The following is a 22,732-nucleotide window of genomic DNA, read 5'->3' as shown; positions in this document are numbered from 1 at the left end:
ACTTGTTTTTCCAAGTCCTTATTCTGATCAGGCATTTGGGTAGTTTCCCTCGCTTTAGTAGCATTAGACATGAATTTTTGCAGCTTTGACTATACCAAGTCATCTAAATGTTTGTCTAGCTCTTGCATTACTTCAGCTGTCTGCTGCCGTTTATCAGGGTCTCTAATTACTGACTGAACAGGGCTCATGATAGGAGAACCTTGAGGGCTAGGTGGCTGGATAATTTTTGTTTGAATCTCCTTCAAATACTTGAACATTTCTCCCTGGATTTGGGCACTCTTGGACACTAGATTTCACACGGTGTCAATTTTTTCTTCAAACCTTTCCACCTAATCCAGCCTGGTGTTCACCTCATCCAACTGAGTCTGTATTTGTTGCTGTTTAAATCCCATAGCAGCAAATTCATTCATGAGTGCTTCTAGCTCGTCGGAGATCTCACCCATGTGTTTGACGCGGGTGCTCATCCTGTCGATCTGATGGGGGGCTCGGTCTTCAGTCTACCGCCGCCAATTCCTCCATGTCGTGCTCGCCTCTGATGCTGCACGAACCAGGGATATGCTACGAAATTTTACCACGGTGGAATTGTTTCGACCGCTACCGAGTTTCTCCCCAATTTGCAGTCGAACGATGCCTACTCCAGGCCGCCTCCGATCTGATGATCTGCATCGCCGCCGGGACCTGACATTGAATTGGGGAATTTCACGAGAGATCCCAACCCCAAATCATGGTCAGATCTGATTTGCCTATGAGGATTCACTAGCTCATGATACCAATTGACAGGAACAAATTACAGAGGAGTAGTTCTGGTACTCGAACTAGCCCCGATTTTGATTATCAGCGAAAGAAATAAAGGTACGGGATACAATTCGAGGATCTACCTCATCTACCAAGTAGTCTAGGGTTCTAAGCTAGTCTATTACAACTTGGAGAAGGGGAAGGATGAGTCTCCCTATAAAGGGCAGCGAGGCTGCGGTGGGCGTTGGCGAGCTGGCGCTGTCCGTTTTCACCGTCTTGCTGGAGTGAAACGGAACAATTAAGGTCTTGTGTTGTGTAGCATTGATCTGCTTTTAACCAAATGCATCTCGAGCGTCCATCCAGTCGTTGTGTAGCGCTTCGCCAGCAGTGTTGAATTCTTCAGTATTTGTGTCATATTCTTCAGTTAAGAGGAGCAGAGCACTATGGTCCTGACAATCTCCTTGTTGTTCTGTTCGTGTGGGTGAGGAAAAACGTGGGGGAGGCGTGCAGACTTGGATCGAGAAGGGACCTCGTCAATGGAAGCAAACCGCCCTATATTAACTCCATATATATGGAAACGGATGGGACGGGGAGACGGGGAGATTGCCGCTGCTGTCCAAGTCCAACGACCTCCGGGGCTTCGGGCGACCGCATCAGATCTCACATCTCGTGGTCGTCCGGTCTGCACTTGGTCGGGAGTAAAATATTTGGGGACTACGGCGAGGAAACCCTAGCACGGTTGTGCTCTCGGGGAGAGGAGACTCTGTACGGGTCAAGCTATCGGTAGTGGGGGCGTAATTGCGGGATTGGGTCCGTGGGTTGAGCGATAATCCTACATCTTTTTCAAGACATGATAATCCTAACTAATCAACCCCCGATTTTCAAGAGAGTGGTTACATTCATCCTCCTACCTTTAATTCTATTTGTTGACGTTGCATATTACATAAAACACACTTAAGAAGTATTACGTAGGTGTAGCATTACCCTGGGTTGACAATGCGCTCAGCCGCCGAAAGTGCTAGACCTACGGAAAGGCCTACAAAAGTTACGTAACTTCCTTCCCTAACCAATAAATCCCTTTTTTTGCAGATAACCAATAAATCCCCCAATTCAACTGGTGGGCCTCCTTCCCTGATTTCACCGAATCAAGAGATGCCACTTAATCCTTTATGTTAATCACATAAGATATGTTATGTACTCCCTCCGTTTCTAAATATAAGTCTTTTTAAAGATTTCAATATGGACTACATACGGATATATATAGACATAGTTTAGAGTGTAGATTCACTCATTTTGCTCTGTATGTAGTCCATATTACAATCTCTAAAAAGACTTATATTTAGGAACGAAGGGAGGTGTAGCGCTTCCCCTCAACCGCAGTTGGTGGCTTGGTGCTAAACATGGGGAAGCCTTAGACCCTTAGATTGCTTGGTTATGCGGCTGAGATGTTTTCTGTTTGTCCCCTCTCATGTTTTTTAGGGGTAGTAGATGCAATATCAGGTTAGAGAGAAAGTTAGTCTAGAGCGAAATTCAAAAGAGTTGGTGTAAGGATTAGCGCGTAGAATGAGTCGGCAGAAAAATCATCCACATGTATAGGATTTTTTATTCTTTCCATCGTAAGTCCGTAAGAAAAACTCAAAAGACGGAAAAAAGTAGTTGCGTTAATCTCCTCATACTCATTTCAGGTTCTCCGTTTGATAGCTGATAAAGCAAATCTAGCCCCACATCCCCCCTCCCCTAGAATTTCACTGTGCCCCCACCCTCTTTCAAGCAAGTGATGCTACGTTAGAGTATCTTGTTATTGTGGCTTTACCGGTGAAAAAATAGTCGGTGATGCAGTGTAGTTATGTTTGGTTTGAGCCCAAACTAGCTACACTCTAGGGACGGGGCACACAATCCAGTGGCTCTCGACGGCCGCCGTCAAGCAAGCCCCGGCCCTAGCCCACTAGCCTTGGCCTAGGCGAGCTCGCATGATATCACGCTCGTGGTCGTCGGTGTCGATCTGAGCGGGATCCCGCCCCTGCCACCATGCCAAATCCGAGCGGGATTCACGCCGCTACCATGCGCCCGACACAACCCATGTAGCCACCAAGCCGCCGTCACCACCGCGCCGCATCGGCCGACGGCCACGCCGGGCCGCGCGCCACCACCCTGCGCCGTGTGTCGACGACCAGAAGCCAGAGCTGAGAGTGTCTGATCGGAGTCAGCGACGCATGTGACCACCAAACCCTGCCCGCGACCACCACAACCGTAGCCGCCCCATGGCAAGCCCGACGAGCTCGAACCAGCGGGAGACGCCTCCAACCCCCGCACTGCCAGATCTAGCATGCAGCGTGCCGAAGACACACAAACACCATCTCCAGCACGCACCATTGCCACCGTGCAGCTCTCCACGACACCGTCGCGACCACTTAGCACCCCCGCCAGTCACCACCAAGGCGTCATCGCGCCCCGCACCACGCCATGCTCCGGCCTGGCCAGATCAGCCCACACCAAACTCAGCCACGCGAGAGGGAGAAGGAGCCCCGCCGCCACCGACACCGCGCGGGCTTCACTCGCTGGCACGCCTCGACGACGGCAAGGTTTAAGGAGGCAAGACGGCCGAGGGCGGCGGCGGCTATGGTTCCTCCCCTGCCGCGTGCGGGAGCGTCAGAGTGGGGAGAAACTTTCAGAATTTCCCACAGGGAGAAGCTATACCTACTTCTTGCCCTTTTGTGCAATCTCTTTCAACTTCCAAGCGCGGTGCTTTGTAAGACATGTTGTACATCGTCTATGAGATGAATGAGAAGCTGACGCTTGGTGGCTCCTTTGTGTGTTAGAAGAAAAAGACTTAGCAACTGGGTCGTGATTTGATCAAAATCCCAACCATTGTACACCTACACATCCAACCAGAAATGAAAATCAAAATAAGATTTATAATTTATTTCCAGACACAGAATATCCAATATCTAGTACAGTCTCCGACCCTTGTCAGAAGTTCAGAACATCGAAACAGTAGCTATCAGAACATAAACAGTAGCATTAGGAGATCACCATTCACCAGCACATCAGCGCTCAGCGTTCGTGTCACCTTGGTACACGAACCGCCTGAGGACTCGCATCAGCTCGTCGGCCGCCTGGCCGAATGGCTGAAGAACAGAGAAGCCATGCTGCTGTCCCTCGAACTCGGCAAGCTCGACGTCTTTCCCCATGTCCTTGAGCCTCGCCGCGTACCCCAGCACGCGGTCACGGAGCACGTCACCCAACGGCGCCACGACGAGAGCCGGCGGGAGCTCCACCGGCGCGAGGCTGGGGCTCTCCGACCCGAAAGGATTCGCCACTGGGTGGTCCCTGCTCGCCCCGACCGGAAGCGACATGTGCCAGAGCTGCTCGCATATCTCCACAGGCAGGGACACGCCCGCCGGCGGGTCGGCCTCCGACGCCGTGCGCTCGGCGCCGCCGAAGAAGGCGGAGAGGAGTACGTACCCGACGACGCGCACGGGGCTGACCGGGAGCCGCGCCGTGGCGACCTGGATGGTGAGGTGGTGGGCCAGGTTGGCGCCCGCCGACACGCCGGAGATGAAGGTCCGGGCGAAGTCCGCCGACTCCGCGAGCCACGGGTCGGCGCCGGCGCCGAGCTCGGCCTGGCAGCGCAGCCAGGAGAGGAATTGCGCGCCGTCGTCGATGGCGGCGGGGAGGCGGTGCTCGGGGGCGAGGCGGTACTGCACGGACAGCACGACGGCCGGGAGCTCGGCGGCGGAGCGGAGGCAGAACGCGTGGAAGGGCGGCTGCGCGAAGGAGCCGAGGCAGTAGCCGCCGCCGTGGAAGTACACCAGCACCGGGAGCTTGACGCTGCCGGTCCCAGACGACGACGCCGGCCTGTAGACGCGGACACGAAGGCCGTGCGCCGCGTGGTACACCACGTCCTTCCATTCCACGCCGGGGACGTCCGGGAGCGGCTCCTTTGGGCCGAGGACGGACTCGTCGCCGCGGACGACGGAGCCGTCGCTGAGGAGCTGGACGACGCCGAGGAGATCCTCCACGACGTGCGGTGCCGTGTCGCCGGCCATGGTGTGAGTGTGATACGGAATTACGGATACGGTCGATGGTTGCCGCCCAGGTCGTCGCGGTTTATGGACGTTGTGTGGCAGACTTTAGTAGAGGCGGGATCCACGTGGTCACTTCTTCCCGTGCACGTGAGCCCACACTCTGGATCTTGGATCTGTGACAGCTTCGGCCTTCTCGAGGATGACTGATTCCACACTTCAATGCCGTGGGAAGAAAGATAGACGAGCTCCGGGGAAAAAAAATAGACTAGCCGTTGAAAAATGAAAATGCTGGATTGCGCATCAAGACATACAAATGGACGCGTCCTTTCACTACTTGCCCTGAGTTATTTTTTCATGATCATACGGACATATACTCATCTCTATGAACGGACGCATGCACACTCTACTCCTACGAGCACCTTCGAGAGATTGAGCCGACACATCATTTTGAGATTGACAAAGTTGCCACAGACACCTTCTCTGTAGCGCACATCATCGAAAGATCTGGAATAAAAAAAAATACGAGCACCAATATTAAGTCTGAGAGTTGAACTCTAATGAGCAACGGGCAGAGGATACCATCATTCTCCTAACCATTCAACCGCATGTTGGTTTGTATTTGTCTTGAGTTTTGCTACTGATAATCCCACACCTAGGAAGAAGCTACAAAATTCTAACGTAACCTTCCTAAAAACTTCTCTCCACGCCCTCTCCCCTAAAATTTTCCCAAGATTGCTCAAGACTCACCTGTATCCAAACTTCCCAAGATTGCTCAAGGTTCAGCCACAAACGGGGTGCCGGTGCGATTGGTGGTACTGTCGTGATAAATATAAGGAAAATGTTTCCATCCGGCGGACCGGCTGAAACTTCGGCCGGTCTCGCGCGGGCCATTGGATCCATCCAAATCATACAGCACACAGCAGTAGCATCGCACTCCACACATGCCTTATCTTCCCAGTCCTTTATCCTCCCGCAACTTTATCTCCCGCACACGCATACCGTAGACACCGCCGCCGACAGCGACGACTAGCGGATGCGCCGGAAGCCCACTCGACGTCGTCCTATACGCCTCACCCTTCCTATACGCCTCACCCTTCTCCCTCTGTTCTCAATTTTTGCTTTTGCACCGGTGCCTCAAGTGCGCGTACGCCTGTCCATAGGAGCTCTTCTCCATGGCTGGCGTCCTCTTTTCCCAAGCAGCCTCAACAGAGTCCACAGGTGCCGGCGAGGCAACCAGCCGCTCTACAAACCATCGGTGGGGCGGCCACGGATTCTGCGACGGGTGGCCATGGTATGGCCGCAACCATGCTGCATGCGTCAATGACGACCAGCGTCTGTCGAGGGCACTGACAATTTGCTGCAACCGGCGTCCCACTTTGCTGGAACTGGTTGTCGAAAAAGCTACGGCCGCACTGACAATTTGCTGGAACCAACACCAATGCTGCAACCTGCGTGTCACTTTGTTGGAACCGGTCGCCGGAAAAGCTGCACCCACAATGACATTTTGCTGGAACCAAATGACCGTCGACTCGTTTTGCTAGCACCATCATATTTTCTTTTGCTGGAACCGGTTGCCGAGGAAGCTACAACCTCACTAACATTTTGCTGGAACCAAACTATCGTGACTCGTTTTTGCTGGCACCGTCATTTTGTTTTGCTGGAACCGGTGACAGTTTTTGCTACAACCCGACGACGGCGAAGTTTGATTTTGCTGGAACAATGAATACTTTTGCTGGGACGGGCCTTTTTGCTTGATACAACCCGGCGAACTACTAGACGGCTTCATCGTGGATGCGACCGTCGACAACGAACGCCGTTGCTAGAAGCTGGATGGGGCGCTGCTGTCCACCAAAGCTGCGACCTTCGCCGGCGGGAGCTGCATGCGGCGAACCGGCGAGAGCCTGGGCGAACCGGGGGGCGCTGCAACCGGGGCGGGCGATGTTGGGAACAAGCGGCAGGGACGCTGGTGAGCAGCGTTGACGATGGCGGGCAAGCGTGAGCGAAGGCGCTGCCTTCTTTCCTTTTTCCCTGTGCTTTTGTCTATCTACGTCACGAGGTTGAAGAACGATTGGCTCAGATCCAACGGGTATTTAGAGACTGATCGGGCGGCTAGGACTAGACCGGCCGAACTATTCGGCCGGCCTGCCGGCGCCTAGCGTCACCCTAATATAAGTGGAAAGGCATCTGTTTTTTGTGCAGCTGCGGTGATGAATCGAAGATTCTTCCGGTTATGCTTTTGGCGTGTCTCGATTGACTCGTTCCATAAGAATATCCTTTCTTATCAAGAATATCTTTATTTCGATGAGCGTTTTTTTTCCGAAAGGGGGATGACCCCCGGCGTCTGGAAACTATATTACTATCGCCGTCCCAAGATAAGTGTCTCAATTTTATACTAACTTTATTACAAAGTTGTACTAAGTTTGAGACAATTATTTTGAGACGAAGGGAGTTTTAAATTACTCACCAAGACATTACTACATCCGTCTTGATTTATTGGTCCCCTTCGCATTTTGTGCTTAATTTTGATCTTAGATTTAACTAATAAAATGTTTATGCATGTAACAAAAAATAATATCCCCGGAAACTATATTCAAATACGAATCCAACGATATAATTTTTGATGACATGCGTTATTATTTTCTTAGTTAAATCTACGGTCAAAGTTTGACACAAAATACTAAGGAGGCTAATAAACCAGGATAGAGGTAGTACAAAGTAATACATCACTAAGTCTCAAGCCACCATCTTGGCATCGCTACTCCTATCAACTTGATGAAGGAATGCAGATTGTCGGAGCCCAACATCTAAAGCCGAAGGCCCCAACCAAGCCACTAGCCGGGACTGGGGCACACACCGGTCCGACACACTCTCAACAGGCATCGCATGCGCCTGCTGCAGAGGCTGTTGCCACCGTCTTTCACCGATCCATGTTCAAAACAGGTCGGCGCATCAACCTTGCCATGTCTGTCGTCGACGCCACCACGGTGCTAGACAACGCCTCCTCCCTACGCGTGTCCATCATCACACATCCATTGCCGAGACCCTGTTGTGTCACGCAGCCGAGACTCCACATCATCAATGCGTCACATGAAACGTCGCTCCACCACCGGAATCGTCCACTAGTCCCTCGAGCCAATGCACACCTCCAAGAATGATGCCTCCAAGGGGGGGCGCACAAGAACGTCGTCGTCATCCGATCGACTGATCTAGGGTTTCCCGGGGAGATAGCGGATAGGGGTCTAGAGCTTCTCCACGGTGATGCCTTCAAGAAGGGGGGCGTCGCAGCCATCGCCGGCCTTGGTAACGAGCCGAGAGTAGGGTTTTCACCCGGATTCGCTCGAGGAGTCTCCATCCAACCTCGTGTGCATGGAACCGCTACCGATCCCCCCCCCCCCCCCGGCAACGAGCGGCCCGCACCGGTCAGATCAGATCCGACCGTAGACCAAACCATGCATCATGCAGCCGATCCGTCCACCAGACCCTTCACGCCGCCACTGCCGATTCCAATGTCATATTAGCCGCCACAGAGCCGTCCGCCGCCGGCGACCGCAGCCATGACCACCGCCCGAAGCAGGGTTGGCCGCCGCGTCGCAAGGACCTGACCGGCCGCGCCTCCTCACGCCGGGGGGGGGGGGGGGCCCGCGCCACCCCCACGTCGCCGAAGAGAGCGAGACCCCGCCACCGCCGTCGGCCCCGGGGTTAGCCCCACGGCGTCCCCCAGCAACGACGGGGGGAGGGGAGGAAGTAGATCGCGGCCCCGGCGGGTAGGGTTGTGGCCCACCCGAGTCGCCCGACGTGGGGTCAGGAGCGACGCAGAGGAGTGGTCAAGTATACGTTGTTATGTGAGGGACGCGGGGATTTTGTTAGAATTGACAAATTTGTACTGTACAAATTTGAAGTAGTCTTGATCAGTTCTGAACGTCCAACAAGAAATGAAAGTTGCAAGTAGATTTATTTCTACAAAAGCGAGGCAATCCCAGTGCGGCTCTGCTCGTTGAGAACTGACATCAAAATGCACCCCTATGTTCATTAACTGGATTTCCATGCAACACGCAAGCATCAGGCAAATCGCAACACCTCACCGCTCAGTTGCCGCTGTAGACGAACCGCTTGATCACCCGCAGCAACTCGCTGGCCGCCTCGCCGAGCGGCTGGCGGACGGAGAAGCCATGCTGCTCCCCCTCGAACTGGACAACCTCGACGGCCTTCCCCATGTCCTTCAGCCTCGCCCCGTACCCCAGCACGCGGTCGCGGAGCACGTCGCTCAAGGGCGCCACGACGAGCGCCGGCGGGAGCTCCACCGGCGCGAGGCTCGGGCTCTCCGGGCCGAACGGGTTGGCCAGCGGGTGGTCCATGCTCGCCCCCACCGGCAGCGACATGCGCCAGAGCTGGTCGGCCATCGCGGTCGTCAGTGTAGGAATATAGGCATTGTATCTCATGCAATCACGTACGATGTTTTACTTTCATACTTAGCCTCAGCTGATCTCTTTCCTTTTAGCTAGAGATATGGTCTTGGAGGTCAAGTATACTTATGTATATATGTAACTGTTCTATGGATCAATACAATGCGCTGCAATATTCCCAACTATTCTATCTTACATGGTATCAGTTTTTCCCGTTCTCGTGACCTCTTCCGCTGCTCACGCCTGAACCTTCCTCCCCTAGCCAAACGCCCTAGCCTGCTGTTGCCGCTGTCCTAGCCAGCCGCCGCTGCCATGGAAGACTTCGGCTACCTTTTCTCCCACCCCTCTGTTGGAACCGCAGCCCTCTAGCTACCTCTCCTTTCACTCAAACGGAGGTGGAAGAAGAAGAACAGTGGACACGAGAGATTTTCCGGCCGGCGCACGAACGCCGCCACATGCGCACGAACGCGCAAATCTTTTTCCTCTTTACACTGTCTACATCGCTACAACACCGGCGCGACTACAAGCAGTACAGGAGGGGGGTCTTATACCCGGTGCACACACACCCAACACCCACTAACAGCACGCACCACACCGGCCACTACCACATGACCCAGCCACTAACAAGCTAACTACATCCACGCCCATGCACAGCATGCATTGACTAACGGCCACACAACCCATACCGTGCGTGCGTGCATACAGCTGTTTGTTGCCGGCTCCCGCGGACGGCTAGGCCAAGACCAACCGGCCGTGATCAAGATTATTGCTTACAATTTCCCTTCTAATCTTGACACGGCTGGCCGTTGACGTCTCCGCGCACCGCTGCGACATGCCGTGTGCTCGCCGTCGCCGGAGTTGATGTACCTCGCGTAGTTGTCGTCGTTACCTGGCGCACCCGACCTGGCACACCGACGCCGGTCGCACCGTGTTCCGTCACGATTCCGGCAAAACACGTCGAGCTCCTTCTCCACCGACGACACACGCCAGGCGTTCCTCTGCGCCCCGCACGTCCCGCGCACACCCGACGCGCCCGACGAGCCCAACCGCACCAGTGCGTCCCACACGTCCCGCGCGCACCCGACGCGCCCGACGAGCCCGACCACACCACACGCCATGGACTCACCGCACGCCGCCTCCGCGTCCGCCATGGCAGCCGCCAGCTATAAACGCCGGAAGGATGTAGCCGAACTCGAGCACGGACTCGAGCAGAACGGCGACATACGCCTCCACCCAACGTCAAACGTACGCTCGTACGTGCGCCCGCGGTCCCGACGCGCCCGACGCGTCCAGTGCGCATCCATAACACGCACCGGTCGCGCCCGGCTCGCCGCCGCGGCTTATTGCCCTACACCGCTGCGTTTGCACCTCCATGCCGCCACGCCGCGCCACCGCAGCCTCTGCGCCACCACGCAGGTCCGCCGCGGCTCCGTGCCACGCGCCTCCACGGTTGTCGCGCCGAGCCGCTGCGACCTCTGCACCACCACGCAGGTCCTCCGCGGCCTCCTCGTCTCCGCGACCACCGTGCTCTTCGCGCGCACGACATCACACCGCACGTCCGCGGACTCGCCGCGCGTCGCCGTCGCCACGCGCCGTAGCCAATGCCTCCATGTCGGCCGCGTCCGCCGTGGACGCCACCCCGCGCCACGGCCGCCCCTCGAACCTTATGGCTCTGATACCAATTGTTGGAACCGCAGCCCTCTAACTACCTCTTCTCTCACTCGAACGGAGGTGGAAGAAGAAGAACAGTGGACACGAGAGATTTTTCGGCCGACGCACGAACGCCGCCACGGGCGCACAAACGCCCAAATCTTTTTCCTCTTTACACTGTCTACATCGCTACAACACCGGCGCGACTACAAGCAGTACAGAAGGGGGGGGGGGGTTTCTTATACCCGATCCACACACACCCAACGCCCACTAACAGCACGCACCACACCGGCCACTACCACATGACCCAGCCACTAACAAGCTAACTACATCCACGCCCACGCACAGCATGCATTGACTAACGGCCACACAACCCATACCGTGCGTGCGTGCATGCAGCTGTTTGTTGCCAGCTCCCGTGGACGGCTAGGCCAAGACCAACCGGCCGTGATCAAGATTATTGCTTAGACCCTCCTCCAACCACTCCTCCACAACCTCCGGCTCCAATCACTCACCCCGCCCAGCCGCCCCTAGCGCCACCGCCGTACAACTCATCAACATCCGCAGCCATGTCCCCATCACCCTTACCTTCGAAGAGTCAAACTTCTCGATCTGGCAAACCTTCTTCAACCTCACCTTCCGCAAGCTTGGTCTTCTCGATCATGTTGATGGATCGATTGATGCTCTCATGATGTTCGGCGACGTCGAGTGGACCCAGATCGATCAGTGTATCGTGTCTTGGCTCTACACCACCGTCTCCAACGACATCCTGCACATCATCATCAAGCCCTCCGACACGGCCGCGAATGCATGGACGGTCATCGCCGAGCTCTTCCTCGACAACCGTCTACAGCGTGCTATCTTCGCCAAGCGGGAGTTCCACAACATCGTCCAAGGCGACCTGTCCGTCACCGCCTTCTGTAGCCGCCTCAAGTGCCTCTCCGACACTCTTCGCGACGTCGGCTCACCGGTCTCCGATCAGGACATGCTGCTCGCTCTCATCAACGGGCTGAACGACGACTTCGGCCATTGCATCGCGGCGCTCACCATCAACCCCGCTGGCCTCACCTTTGCGCGCGCCCGTGGTGCCCTTCTCCAGGAGGAACGCCGCCTCTCCCGCGGCGGTCATCGCGCCCAGCTGACGGCTCTCATGGCCGGTCACTCCCGGCCGCCGGCTACCGCTCCGAGCCTGCGTCCCGTCGCCCCTGTTGCTCCCTCCTCTGGTGGTGGTCGCACCCGCGACAAGAAGAAGAAGTAGGCCGCCTCTCTTGCTGGCCCTCGCAGCACGGCCGCTCCTACTCCTGATGCTCGCAGCACTCCGGCGTGGCCTCTCGGAGGCTACCCGCTGTCGGGCATGTTCGCGGCGTGGCCACCCAACTGGCGCGCGCCTGGTGCCGGCCTGCTCGGGCCTCGCCCTGGAGCCTCGTCACCGCACGCCTATGCGGCCCAACTCGGGCAGGCGGCCCCGCTAGGGTTCGGGCAGATGGCCCCGGCCGCTCCTGCCTACAGCCCCGTCTACCCCTACGGTTCCATCTTCCCCAGCTATGCGCCACTCCCGCCTCATCATCAACCCCCGGCATGGGACCAGACGCAGCTTCACGCCGCCCTCAACGATCTCTCCATCCACGGCGGCGGCAGCGGGAATGACTGGTTCCTTGACACCGGTGCTACCTCACATATGGCGAACAATCCCGGTATCCTCTCTCACTCCAAACCTTACTCCACTTCCACCCGTGTCATCTTCGGTAATGGGGACTCTCTTCCGATCACCCACACGGGTGATGTTTCTTTTCCCACGTCTTCTTTTCCTATTCATCTTCGTAATGTTGTTATTACTCCTAACCTCATCAAAAACTTGATTTCTGTTTGTCGTCTTACCCGTGAAAATCCCATTACTGTTGAGTTTGACATGTTTGGTTTTTCTGTCAAGGATCTTCTCACACGACGAGTGATTCTGCGATGTGACAGCCCGGACGACCTTTATCCGCTCGTGTCCGGACCTCAAGCTCTTCTCGCCGAAATCTCCGATCTTTGGCACCAACGGCTTGGACATCCGGGACACGCTGCTCTCTCCAAAACATTGTCATCTTTTGAGTTTTCTTGTAATAAAGCCATGTCTACAACATGTCATGCTTGTCGTTTGGGCAAGCACGTTAGGTTACCTTTCAAACAATCAGATTCTCAGGCTAGTTTCCCTTTTGCTCTTATGCACTGCGATGTATGGACATCTCCCATAAAAAGTGTCTCGGGTTTTCTTTATTATTTTGTCATTCTTGATGATTTCTCTCATTATACTTGGACCTTTCCATTACGTCGCAAATCTGAAGTTTTTCCGCTCATCTCTCGTTTTCATGCGTTTGTTGCTACGCAATTTCAACGCTCCATCATGAGTTTTCAAACGGACAATGGCAAGGAATTTGATAATAATGCCTCTCGTGATTTCTTTGCTTCTCATGGCATTCACTTTCGGCTTTCTTGCCCATATACTTCTCAACAAAACGGCCGCGCTGAACGCATCCTTCGGACTTTGAATGATAGTGTCCGTACTATGTTATTTCATGCTCATCTTCCTCGATTTTGGGCCGAAGCTCTTAATACTGCCACATACCTACTCAATCTTCGTCCTTGCCGCCCTCGCCACAACCAAACACCCCATGAACTTCTCTTTGGGTTTCTTCCTGAGTATCAACATCTACGGGTTTTTGGTTGTTTGTGCTATCCTAACACTTCTGCCACCGCTCCACATAAACTAGCTCCTCGCTCCGTTGCATGCGTCTTCTTCGGTTACCCTCCTGACCACCGTGGCTATCGATGTTATGATCCGGTCTCCCGTCGCATACTAACATCACGCCATGTCATCTTCGACGAGCGTGTTTTTCCTTTCAGGGACCAGGAGGAGGCATCTTCGTCGCCGGCCGACCGGCCACTTCTTCCTGACGTGGGCATGGCGCCCCCGCTAGTGGCCGCCCGCCGTCGTCACCCTCGTCCCGCCATGGCCGCTCCAGGCCGTGCCCCGCTGGCCGGGAGCCCTTCTGTGGCCGCCCCTTCACCATCTCAGGCGGCCGCCCCATCGCCGCCTCGGGCGCCCTCAACGTCGCCATCATCGGCTGCTCCGCCCGTGGCTCCCTCGACTGAGTCGGCCCATTCGACTGCCACGCCAGCCGAGTCGGCAACTCCCACGGCAGCTGCTTTGGCTGCCACAGCGGCCGTTTCTCCTGGGTCATCGGGTGATCCCTCCGTCTCGGCTGCTACGCCCGAGGCTGCCACTACTTCTGCAGCTGACTCTCTGGCTGCCTCGTCGTCGACGTCCTCGGCCTCTTCGTCACCACCGCCTGCACCGCCTGTTGTCCATGGTGCTCCGTGGCTGCGGCCCTCTGCCATGTCCGTTCATACCATGGCTACACGCGCACGGCAGGGCATCATCCAGCCCAACCGACGCTATGAGCAGGCCCATGTGGCCTCCGCCGCGTTATCCCCGGTACCTACATCCGTCCGTGCAGCTCTTCGAGATCCTGCCTGGCGTGCTGCTATGCATGAGGAGTTTGATGCTTTGCAGGCCAGCCGTACATGGACCCTCGTACCTCGGCCTCGCGGTACCAACATCGTCACCGGAAAGTGGGTTTTCCGACACAAGCTCAAACCCGATGGTTCCTTGGATCACTACAAGGCTCGTTGGGTCGTACGAGGATTCACTCAGCGTGCTGGTGTTGATTTTGGAGAGACATTCAGTCCTGTGGTGAAGCCTTCTATTGTCCGCACAGTGCTCCATCTTGCCGCCTCACGTCATTGGCCCGTTCATCAATTGGACGTCTCCAATGCGTTTCTTCATGGAGTACTACAGGAACGGGTTTATTGTGCTCAACCTTCAGGTTTTGTCGACACGGATCACCCGGAGCATGTGTGTTTATTGTCTAAGTCTCTCTATGGACTTAAACAGGCTCCCCGCGCCTGGTACACACGCATTGGAGATTTTCTTCGACGGCTTGGCTTTTCCGCGACTCTTTCTGACACGTCACTTTTCGTCCTTCGTCGTGGTTCCGACATGGCTTACTTGCTCCTGTATGTTGATGACATTGTGCTCACGGCTTCCTCACCGATGTTCCTTCAGTCGATCATCACCTCTCTCAGTGCCGAGTTCAAGATGAAGGACCTTGGACCTCTTCATTTTTTTCTTGGTGTTGCCGTTCAGCGCCCAGCTTCAGGATTCTTTCTCTCGCAAGAGCGATATGCCGAGGAACTTCTTGATCGAGCTGGCATGTCTAATTGCAAACCTGCTACTACGCGTGTTGACACTAAGTCCAAGGTTTCAGCTACCTCTGGCAACCTAGTGTCCGATGCCACCTTCTACCGAAGCATTGCCGGTGCTCTTCAGTATCTTACTTTGACTCGCCCGGATATTGCCTATGCCGTCCAGCAAGTTTGTTTGCACATGCATGCTCCGCGGGATACTCATTGGGGGATGGTCAAGCGCCTGCTTCGCTATATACGTGGCACCACTTCTCACGGTCTTCAGCTTACCGGCAGCTCCTCCATCGACATTGCCGCTTACTCTGACACTGACTGGGCTGGTTGTCCTGATACACGCCGCTCCACTTCGGGGTTTTGCGTCTATCTAGGTGACTCACTTGTGTCATGGTCATCCAAGCAACAACCCACCGTATCTCGATCCAGTGCCGAGGCCGAATATCGAGCTGTTGCCAATGTTGTTGGTTGCGTCAGCTCCTTGGTGAACTTCATTGCATCATTGAGAAGGCCACTGTGGTATTTTGTGACAACATCTCCGTTGTTTATCTCTCAGCTAACCCCGTTCATCATCGCCGCACCAAGCACATTGAGTTGGATATTCACTTTGTCCATGAGAAGGTAGCCTTGGGACAGTTTCGTGTTGTTCATGTTCCAACTGCTCATCAACTCGCCGATATCATGACCAAGGGTCTTCCGTCTACTTCATTCGAAGCTTTTCGCAAGAGTCTTGGCATCCATTCTAATGACGCTTCGACTGCGGGGGGTGTAGGAATATAGGCATTGTATCTCATGCAATCATGTAGGATGTTTTACTTCCATACTTAGCCTCAGCTGATCTCTTTCCTTTTAGCTAGAGATATGGTCTTGGAGGTCAAGTATACTTGTGTATATATGTAACTGTCCTATGGATTAATACAATGCGCTGCAATATTCCCAACTATTCTATCTTACAGTCAGGGACACGCCCGCCGGCGGGTCAGCCTCCGTCGCCGTGCGCTTGGCCCCGGCGAAGAACGCGGGCTGGCGGCGATCTGCCCCGACGCGAACCGGACCGTGATGTGGTGGGCCAGGTTGGCACCCGCCGAGTGGCCGGAGAGGAACGTCCGGGCGAAGTCGGTCGACTCCGCGAGCCACGGGTTGGCGCCGGCGCCAAGCTCGGCCTGGCCGCGCAGCCAGGAAAGGAAAGACGTGCCGTCGTCGATGGCCGCGGGGAGGCGGTGCTCGGGGGCGAGGCGGTACTGTTGTGTTAATCTCACTGAACCTGAACCCGTCAGGCTACTGTATCATTTTTGAACTTTCTGAAAAATAACGCCAAAGGCACGTTGTGTTCGTGCTGCGGCTGAGTAGGGATAGCGTTTACTTTTCCTGTCAATCGTGTAATCGTTGGCCACGATCTCGTCCGTGGGATGGCGCGGGTAAAGCGGATCGAGGCCGGCTTGTTAGGATCAGAAGGAATAGGAGGAAGAAACAGAAAAGACGCAAACTTTATGCGTCGCAAAATCTCTGTCTCTGTGTTCGCGTTCGCTCACTGAAACTGAAACTCCATCGTGTGTGTCCACCTCGCGTGTGTATTCCTGAGTTTGATCTAACATTTGGTATTCAGAGCGTTGGTTCACGGGAGGCAGCGCACGGCGGCGGAGCCAGGAGGAGTTGTGGCGGCGGTGATCAGTGATGGGAGATACATCGCCGAGGAAGGACCAGACCATCGGCGGCGGCGGCGGCGGAAAGTACACGCCGCCAGCGAAGAGGCCGGGAGATGAGGGCGCCGTGGTCGTGCAGCGCGCTCCGACGAGATCTGGTGGTGTCCCGATCTAGTACCCCATGCTGACGGACTTGAATTATGGTCTGTGGGCGGTGAAGATGAGGGTGCTTCTTCGTCTGTTCGGCGTGTGGCCGGCGTTGGAAGGCACGGCCGAGTTCGATCAGGCCAAGGATGATGAGGCGTTCGCCGCCCTGTCTCAGTCCGTACCGGACGCTGTGATGATGGCGGTGGCCAACTGTGAGACTGCTCACGAGGCCTGGGAGGCCATCCGGCGCATGCGCGTCGGCGAGGATCACGTCCAGAAGGCGCGAGTGAAGCAGCTCAAGCGCCAGCTCGATCGGATGGAGATGGCAGACAACGAGTCTGTCAGCGCTTTCGCACAGAAGCTCATGACGCTTGTCGGCGAGATACGGTCGATGGGCGAGACGGTGAAGGACGAGGCCGTCATCGAGATCCTGTTCAACGTCGTCCCGAGTCGTTTCAGCGACATCGTCAATACAATTGAGCAATGGGGCGATCTCACGACGATGACCATGGCTGAGGTTGTTGGTCGTTTGGCGGCCTTCGAAGAAAACCAAAAAGGTCGGCGTCGTCAGTCCGGCGGCAAGGACGATCAGCTCATGCTCATGACCCAGGCCCTAGAGCAGCTGATGAAGGCAAAGAAAGGCACACCTGGTGCGAGCAGCAGCGGTGGCGGCCGTGGCCTTGGCCGTGGGCGCGGTGAGCGCGCCGACAGCGGGCAATCTGGCCGTGGCGAGAGTAAGGACCGTGGTAAGCAGAAGAAGCACAGAAAATTTGACATTAGCAAGGTCAGATGTTTTAACTGCAATGAAACCGGGCATTTCAAGTCAGACTGTCCAGAACCACAAAGGGAAAATGCAAACTTTGCACAGCGAGAGGATGTAAATGATCCTGCACTTCTCATGTTGGAGACATGTGAGCTAACACCACCCGAGCCAGCACCAACTGAGCAGGTGTTGCTGAATGAAGAGAAGGTTGTCCCAAAACTCACAGGTGCCCATGACGTTGCTTGGTACTTGGACACAGGTGCCAGCAATCATATGACTGGAAATTCAGAGAAGTTTGCAGAACTTGATAGAACAGTGAAGGGAAAAGTCAGGTTTGGAGATGGCTCGGCTGTGGAAATATGTGGACGTGGCTCGGTCCTTATGCAGTGCCTCACCGGCGAACACCGTATTCTGTCGGATGTGTACTTTATACCACGGCTGAAGAACAACATAATTAGCCTCGGGCAGCTCGATGAGAATGGCTGCAAGTACGCGAGCGAGGACGGAGTAATGACAGTCTGGGACAGACAGAGGAAAGTGTTAGCTCGAGTGCAGCGCACGCGCAACCGCATGTACATTCTGAATATTCAGCCTTCTGAGCCAGTGTGTTTGCTTGCACACGCAACGGAAGCTGCCTGGCTGTGGCACATGCGCTTCGGACATGTGAACTTTCGATCCTTGCGAGCACTAACAGCTGATGGAATGGTCAAAGGAATGCCTCAGATAGACCATGTGGATCAGATATGTGATGGATGCATGATTGCTAAGCAGCGTCGTCTTCCCTTCCCAGTGCAGGCATCATTTCGAGCAACGGAGCAGCTCCAGCTGATACATGGTGATTTGTGTGGCCCAATCTCGCCAGAAACACCAGGAGGGAAGAGGTACTTTTTACTCCTGGTGGATGACTACTCTCGGTATATGTGGATTGCCTTGTTGCGCAACAAAGATGAAGCTTTGGGTGCAGTGAAGAAAATTCAGAGAGCAGCTGAGATAGAACGCGATCTGAAGCTCAAAGCTATCCGGACTGACAGAGGTGGAGAATTCACATCTAGGGAATTTGCAGAGCATTGCAATGAACATGGCATTAAGCACTTCCTCACTGCACCGTATACACCACAACAAAATGGTGTTGTTGAGAGAAGGAATCAAATTGTTGTTGGCATGGCAAGGAGTTTGATCAAAAGTATGGGAGTGCCTGTAAGATTTTGGGGAGAGGCAGTGGTTACTGCAGTCTATCTTCTCAATAGGTCACCAACAAGAAGTGTCAAAGGGATGACACCTTATCAGGCTTGGCATGAGCAGAAGCCTACAGTCCAGCACCTCCGCACATTTGGGTGTGTAGCACATGTGAAGTCCACTGGGCCAGGGCAGAACAAGTTGTCAGATAGGAGCAAGCAAATGGTCTTTATTGGCTATGAGACCGGATCGAAAGCCTATCGTATGTTTGATCCTGAAAGTAAGAAGTTGATCATTACACGCGATGCGGTGTTCGAGGAAGATCGGTGTTGGGACTGGAGCTCACCGGGATCCACTGAAAATGGTGATGGAGCATTGTTTGTTGTCAGCTATCCTAATCGGGGAGAAGAAGAGGAAGCAGCAGCAGTGGTGACTGAAAATCCTGCCAAGGCAGGGAAAAGTGTTGCCAAGGAAGCCGAACCAGAAACTCCTACCATGGCAAGGAAAACGCCCGATTCTGTTACCATGGCAGCACCTAAGCAAGGCAGCAGAACCCGACAAGCAAATGATGGGGCCATCATCCCGTGTGAGCTGGAGGACCCACTGTCGACTCCAGGTCAAAGGTCCGCAATACCTGACACACCATACAGTGAGCCATCGCAGGGGCCTCAAGGGAAGTGCCTGCTCGAGGAGATCTACGAAGAAACTGTAGAGATCAACGAGGCTGACGCTGGTTTGTGTTTGTTTGGATTAGAGGAGCCCACAAACCACATTGAGGCTATAAGAGAGTCCTGTTGGCAGAAAGCAATGAAAGAAGAGCTGACATCGATTGAGCAGAACCAAACCTGGGAATTAGTTGATCTACCAAGTGGACACTGGCCGATTGGATTGAAGTGGGTGTACAAGATTAAAAGGGACCCAAATGGGGACATTGTCAAACACAAGACGAGGCTAGTTGCAAAAGGGTATGTGAAGCGGCAGGGCATCGATTTCGATGAAGTTTATGCTCCTGTCTCCCGCCTTGAGTCTGTTCGTTTACTCATTGCGCTTGCGGCTCAATTCAGCTGGAAGATCCACCAAATGGATGTGAAATCAGCGTTCCTCAACGGGGACTTGGGTGAGGAGGTGTATGTTAGTCAACCTCCAGGACACGAGATAGAAGGAAAGAGCAGCAAGGTATACAGACTGAGAAAAGCATTGTATGGTCTCCACCAAGCTCCTAGCGCTTGGAACTCCAAGCTGGACTCAACACTGCTGGAATTGGGGTTTGAGAAGTGCCCTTCTGAATCTGGTCTGTACAAGAAAAAGGCAAGAAATTCGGTTCTGATCGTTGGAGTATATGTGGACGATCTGGTTATAACCGGTGACAGCAGTCAAGCTATTGCGGATTTCAAACGGCAAATGAAGTCGAAATTTAGCATGACTGATCTGGGGCTGATGTCTCACTATCTAGGCATTGAAGTGAAACAAGGAGAGGAAGGGATCACTCTTTGCCAATCTGGGTACGCATCCCGTATACTTGACAGAATGGGGATGTCAAACTGCCATCCAACACACACTCCAATGGAACCTAGGCTGAAACTGAGCAAAGAGAGTAAGGCCGAGGAAGTTGATCCGACTGAATATCGAAGCGTGGTGGGAGGCCTGAGGTATTTGCTGCATACAAGGCCTGATCTTAGCTTCTCTGTCGGCTATGTCAGCAGGTTCATGGAGAGACCTACCAAGGAACATATGACAGCAGTGAAACATATTCTCAGGTATGTAAAGGGGACTGTCAATCTTGGGTGCAGCTATAAAAGGGTCACAAGCAAACCAGAGTTGTTAGGATATTGTGACAGTGATCATGGAGGCGATGTCGACGATCGTAAAAGTACCACTGGAGTGTTGTACTATTTCGGTCACTGCCCTGTGTCCTGGACATCTCAAAAACAGAAAATTGTGGCACAATCTTCATGTGAAGCAGAGTATGTGGCTGCTGCTGCTGCAGCCTGTCAAGGTGTATGGTTGGAAAGGCTGATTGAGGAATTGTTGGGCGGTGATGGAGACAAGTTCACAATCCGTATAGATAACCAATCAGCAATTCAGTTATGCAAGAATCCTGTGTTTCATGAGAGAAGCAAACACATTGACGTGTGCTATCATTTTGTCAGAAATTGCGTTGAAGAGGGCAAGATAGAAGTGGAGCATGTCAGAACCGATGAGCAACATGCAGACATCTTGACGAAGCCATTGGCCAGGCTTTGTTTTCAGTCACTGAAAGAGAAGATCGGTATGCAGGAGGTGGGTTCAGGTCATCAAGCTTAAGGAGGTGAAGTGTTGTGTTAATCTCACTGAACCTGAACCCGTCAGGCTACTGTATCATTTCTGAACTTTCTAAAAAATAACGCCAGGGGCACGTTGTGTTCGTGCTGCGGCTGAGTAGGGATAGCGTTTACTTTTCCTGTCAATTGTGTAATCCTTGTCCGTGGGATGGCGCGGGTAAAGCGGATCGAGGCCGGCTTGTTAGGATCAGAAGGAATAAAAGGAAGAAACAGAAAAGACGCAAACTTTATGCGTCACAAAATCTTTGTCTCTGTGTTCGTGGAAACTGAAACTCCAACGTGTGTGTTCACCTCGTGTGTATTCCTGAGTTTGATCTAACAGGTACTGCACGGACAGCACGACGGCCGAGATCTCGACTGCGGCGCGAAGGCAGAACGAGTGGAAGTTGGGCTCTGCGAAGGAGCCGAGGCAGTAGCCCCCGCCGTGGAAGTACACCACCACCGGGAGCTTGCTGCCGCCGGCCACCGACGGCGCCGGCCTGTACACGCGGACGCTAAGGCCGTGCGCCGCGTGGTACAGGACGTCCTTCCACTGCACGCCGGGGACGTCCGGTAACGGCTCGTTTGTGCGGAGGACGGCTTTGTCGCCGCGGACGACGGAGCCGTCGCTGAGGAGCTGGACGACGCCGAGGAAGTCCTCCATGACGCGCGGTGCCGTGCCGCCGGACATGGTGTGTCTGTGTGTGGCCTTGATCGATCGATGCCGTCGAGGTCGTCAGATGAGATCTATAGCAGCTTGGAGTAAATTACATCTATAGTACCTGAACTTGATCTAGGGTTCACTTTGATCACTGTATTTAGAAAAGGTCAAAATACAGTCACCAAGGTTACTAGGACGTGTCACTCTAGGGTTACTAGTACCGTATCCTTTGTATTTCGCTGACGTGGCAAATACTCCCCTATCTCTCTACTGCCACTCCTCTCTGAAATTAACGTCTTATCTGCGTTCACCGTTGAACAGCTCGCCGAGCTCCAACCGCTGCTGTAGCTCTCCAGCGCCGCGTTCTAGAGCTCCCGAAGCCTCGTGTGGTCCATGAACGATGCTAACTTGAATCCCCAACTCCCGCGCCACGCCCAACTTGAAGTTTATCGGCGTCGTTGGCCGACTGCCGGCGCCATGTTTCCAAGTGCACGGGTGCATGGCGCCGATCGGCACCATGTTTTCGATTTCGTCAACACAGGCCTTCCACCCTACCATGCTCCTCCGCATATGCTCAACCTTCATCGCCTGCCTGACGTGGCTGTCGACATGTTCTTTCCCCACCTCTCGTCTAGCTACACCCCCACACCTCGCAGGCATACTCCCGGTTGGTGTACTGGTCGGCACGCCGGATGCCAAGTTGGGCGGCGTCTTTGTTGAAAAGGGATTACAGAGCGTGATGCTGTACATGCGCGGGGACTTGACGCAGAGAGCTGCGCCGATGTCGGACTACTCGCGTATGGCTTCGCCCCGCGGAACATCATGTCTGCATGTTCTTTCTGCCGCCGCCGGGCGACGGTGTCGAGCTCCACGGGTGCGGCGAGGCTACAACCTAACCATCGTATGCCTGAGCCGGGGAAATGCACGGAGGTCGCCCCGCACGGCGGCTTGCTCTGTATTCTGAACACCACAGATGAGTTTGGC

General features: G+C 54.5%; 2 protein-coding genes and 1 pseudogene across 2 annotated transcripts; 1 reads left to right on the top strand and 2 right to left on the bottom strand.

Annotated features, from left to right (window-relative positions):
- Window positions 1-3,630: 3,630 nt before the first annotated feature.
- LOC123074228 (probable carboxylesterase 15) lies at window positions 3,631-4,871 on the bottom strand. Its single transcript, XM_044497124.1, has one exon. It carries the CDS (start codon window positions 4,782-4,784, stop codon window positions 3,783-3,785), a length of 1,002 nt encoding a protein of 333 aa, XP_044353059.1. The 5' UTR covers window positions 4,785-4,871; the 3' UTR covers window positions 3,631-3,782.
- A 3,977-nt stretch (window positions 4,872-8,848) lies between these two features.
- On the bottom strand, window positions 8,849-21,778 carry LOC123077639 (probable carboxylesterase 15; annotated as a pseudogene).
- Window positions 11,078-13,060, top strand: LOC123077640 (uncharacterized). Its single transcript, XM_044499941.1, has 2 exons — window positions 11,078-12,510; window positions 12,747-13,060. Exon 1 carries the CDS (start codon window positions 11,505-11,507, stop codon window positions 12,072-12,074), a length of 570 nt encoding a protein of 189 aa, XP_044355876.1. The 5' UTR covers window positions 11,078-11,504; the 3' UTR covers window positions 12,075-12,510; window positions 12,747-13,060.
- Window positions 21,779-22,732: the final 954 nt, after the last annotated feature.

The sequence above is a fragment of the Triticum aestivum genome, chromosome 3D, assembly GCF_018294505.1.
Source record: "Triticum aestivum cultivar Chinese Spring chromosome 3D, IWGSC CS RefSeq v2.1, whole genome shotgun sequence".
In the NCBI taxonomy this organism is placed as follows: domain Eukaryota; kingdom Viridiplantae; phylum Streptophyta; class Magnoliopsida; order Poales; family Poaceae; genus Triticum; species Triticum aestivum.
This window is presented reverse-complemented; position numbering and strand designations above follow the sequence as displayed.

What these genes read in the sequence shown, in the direction of transcription:
- LOC123074228 (XM_044497124.1), bottom strand. Translation starts at nt 4,784, where the DNA reads ATGGCCGGCGACACGGCACCGCACGTCGTGGAGGATCTCCTCGGCGTC.
- LOC123077640 (XM_044499941.1), top strand. Translation starts at nt 11,505, where the DNA reads ATGATGTTCGGCGACGTCGAGTGGACCCAGATCGATCAGTGTATCGTG.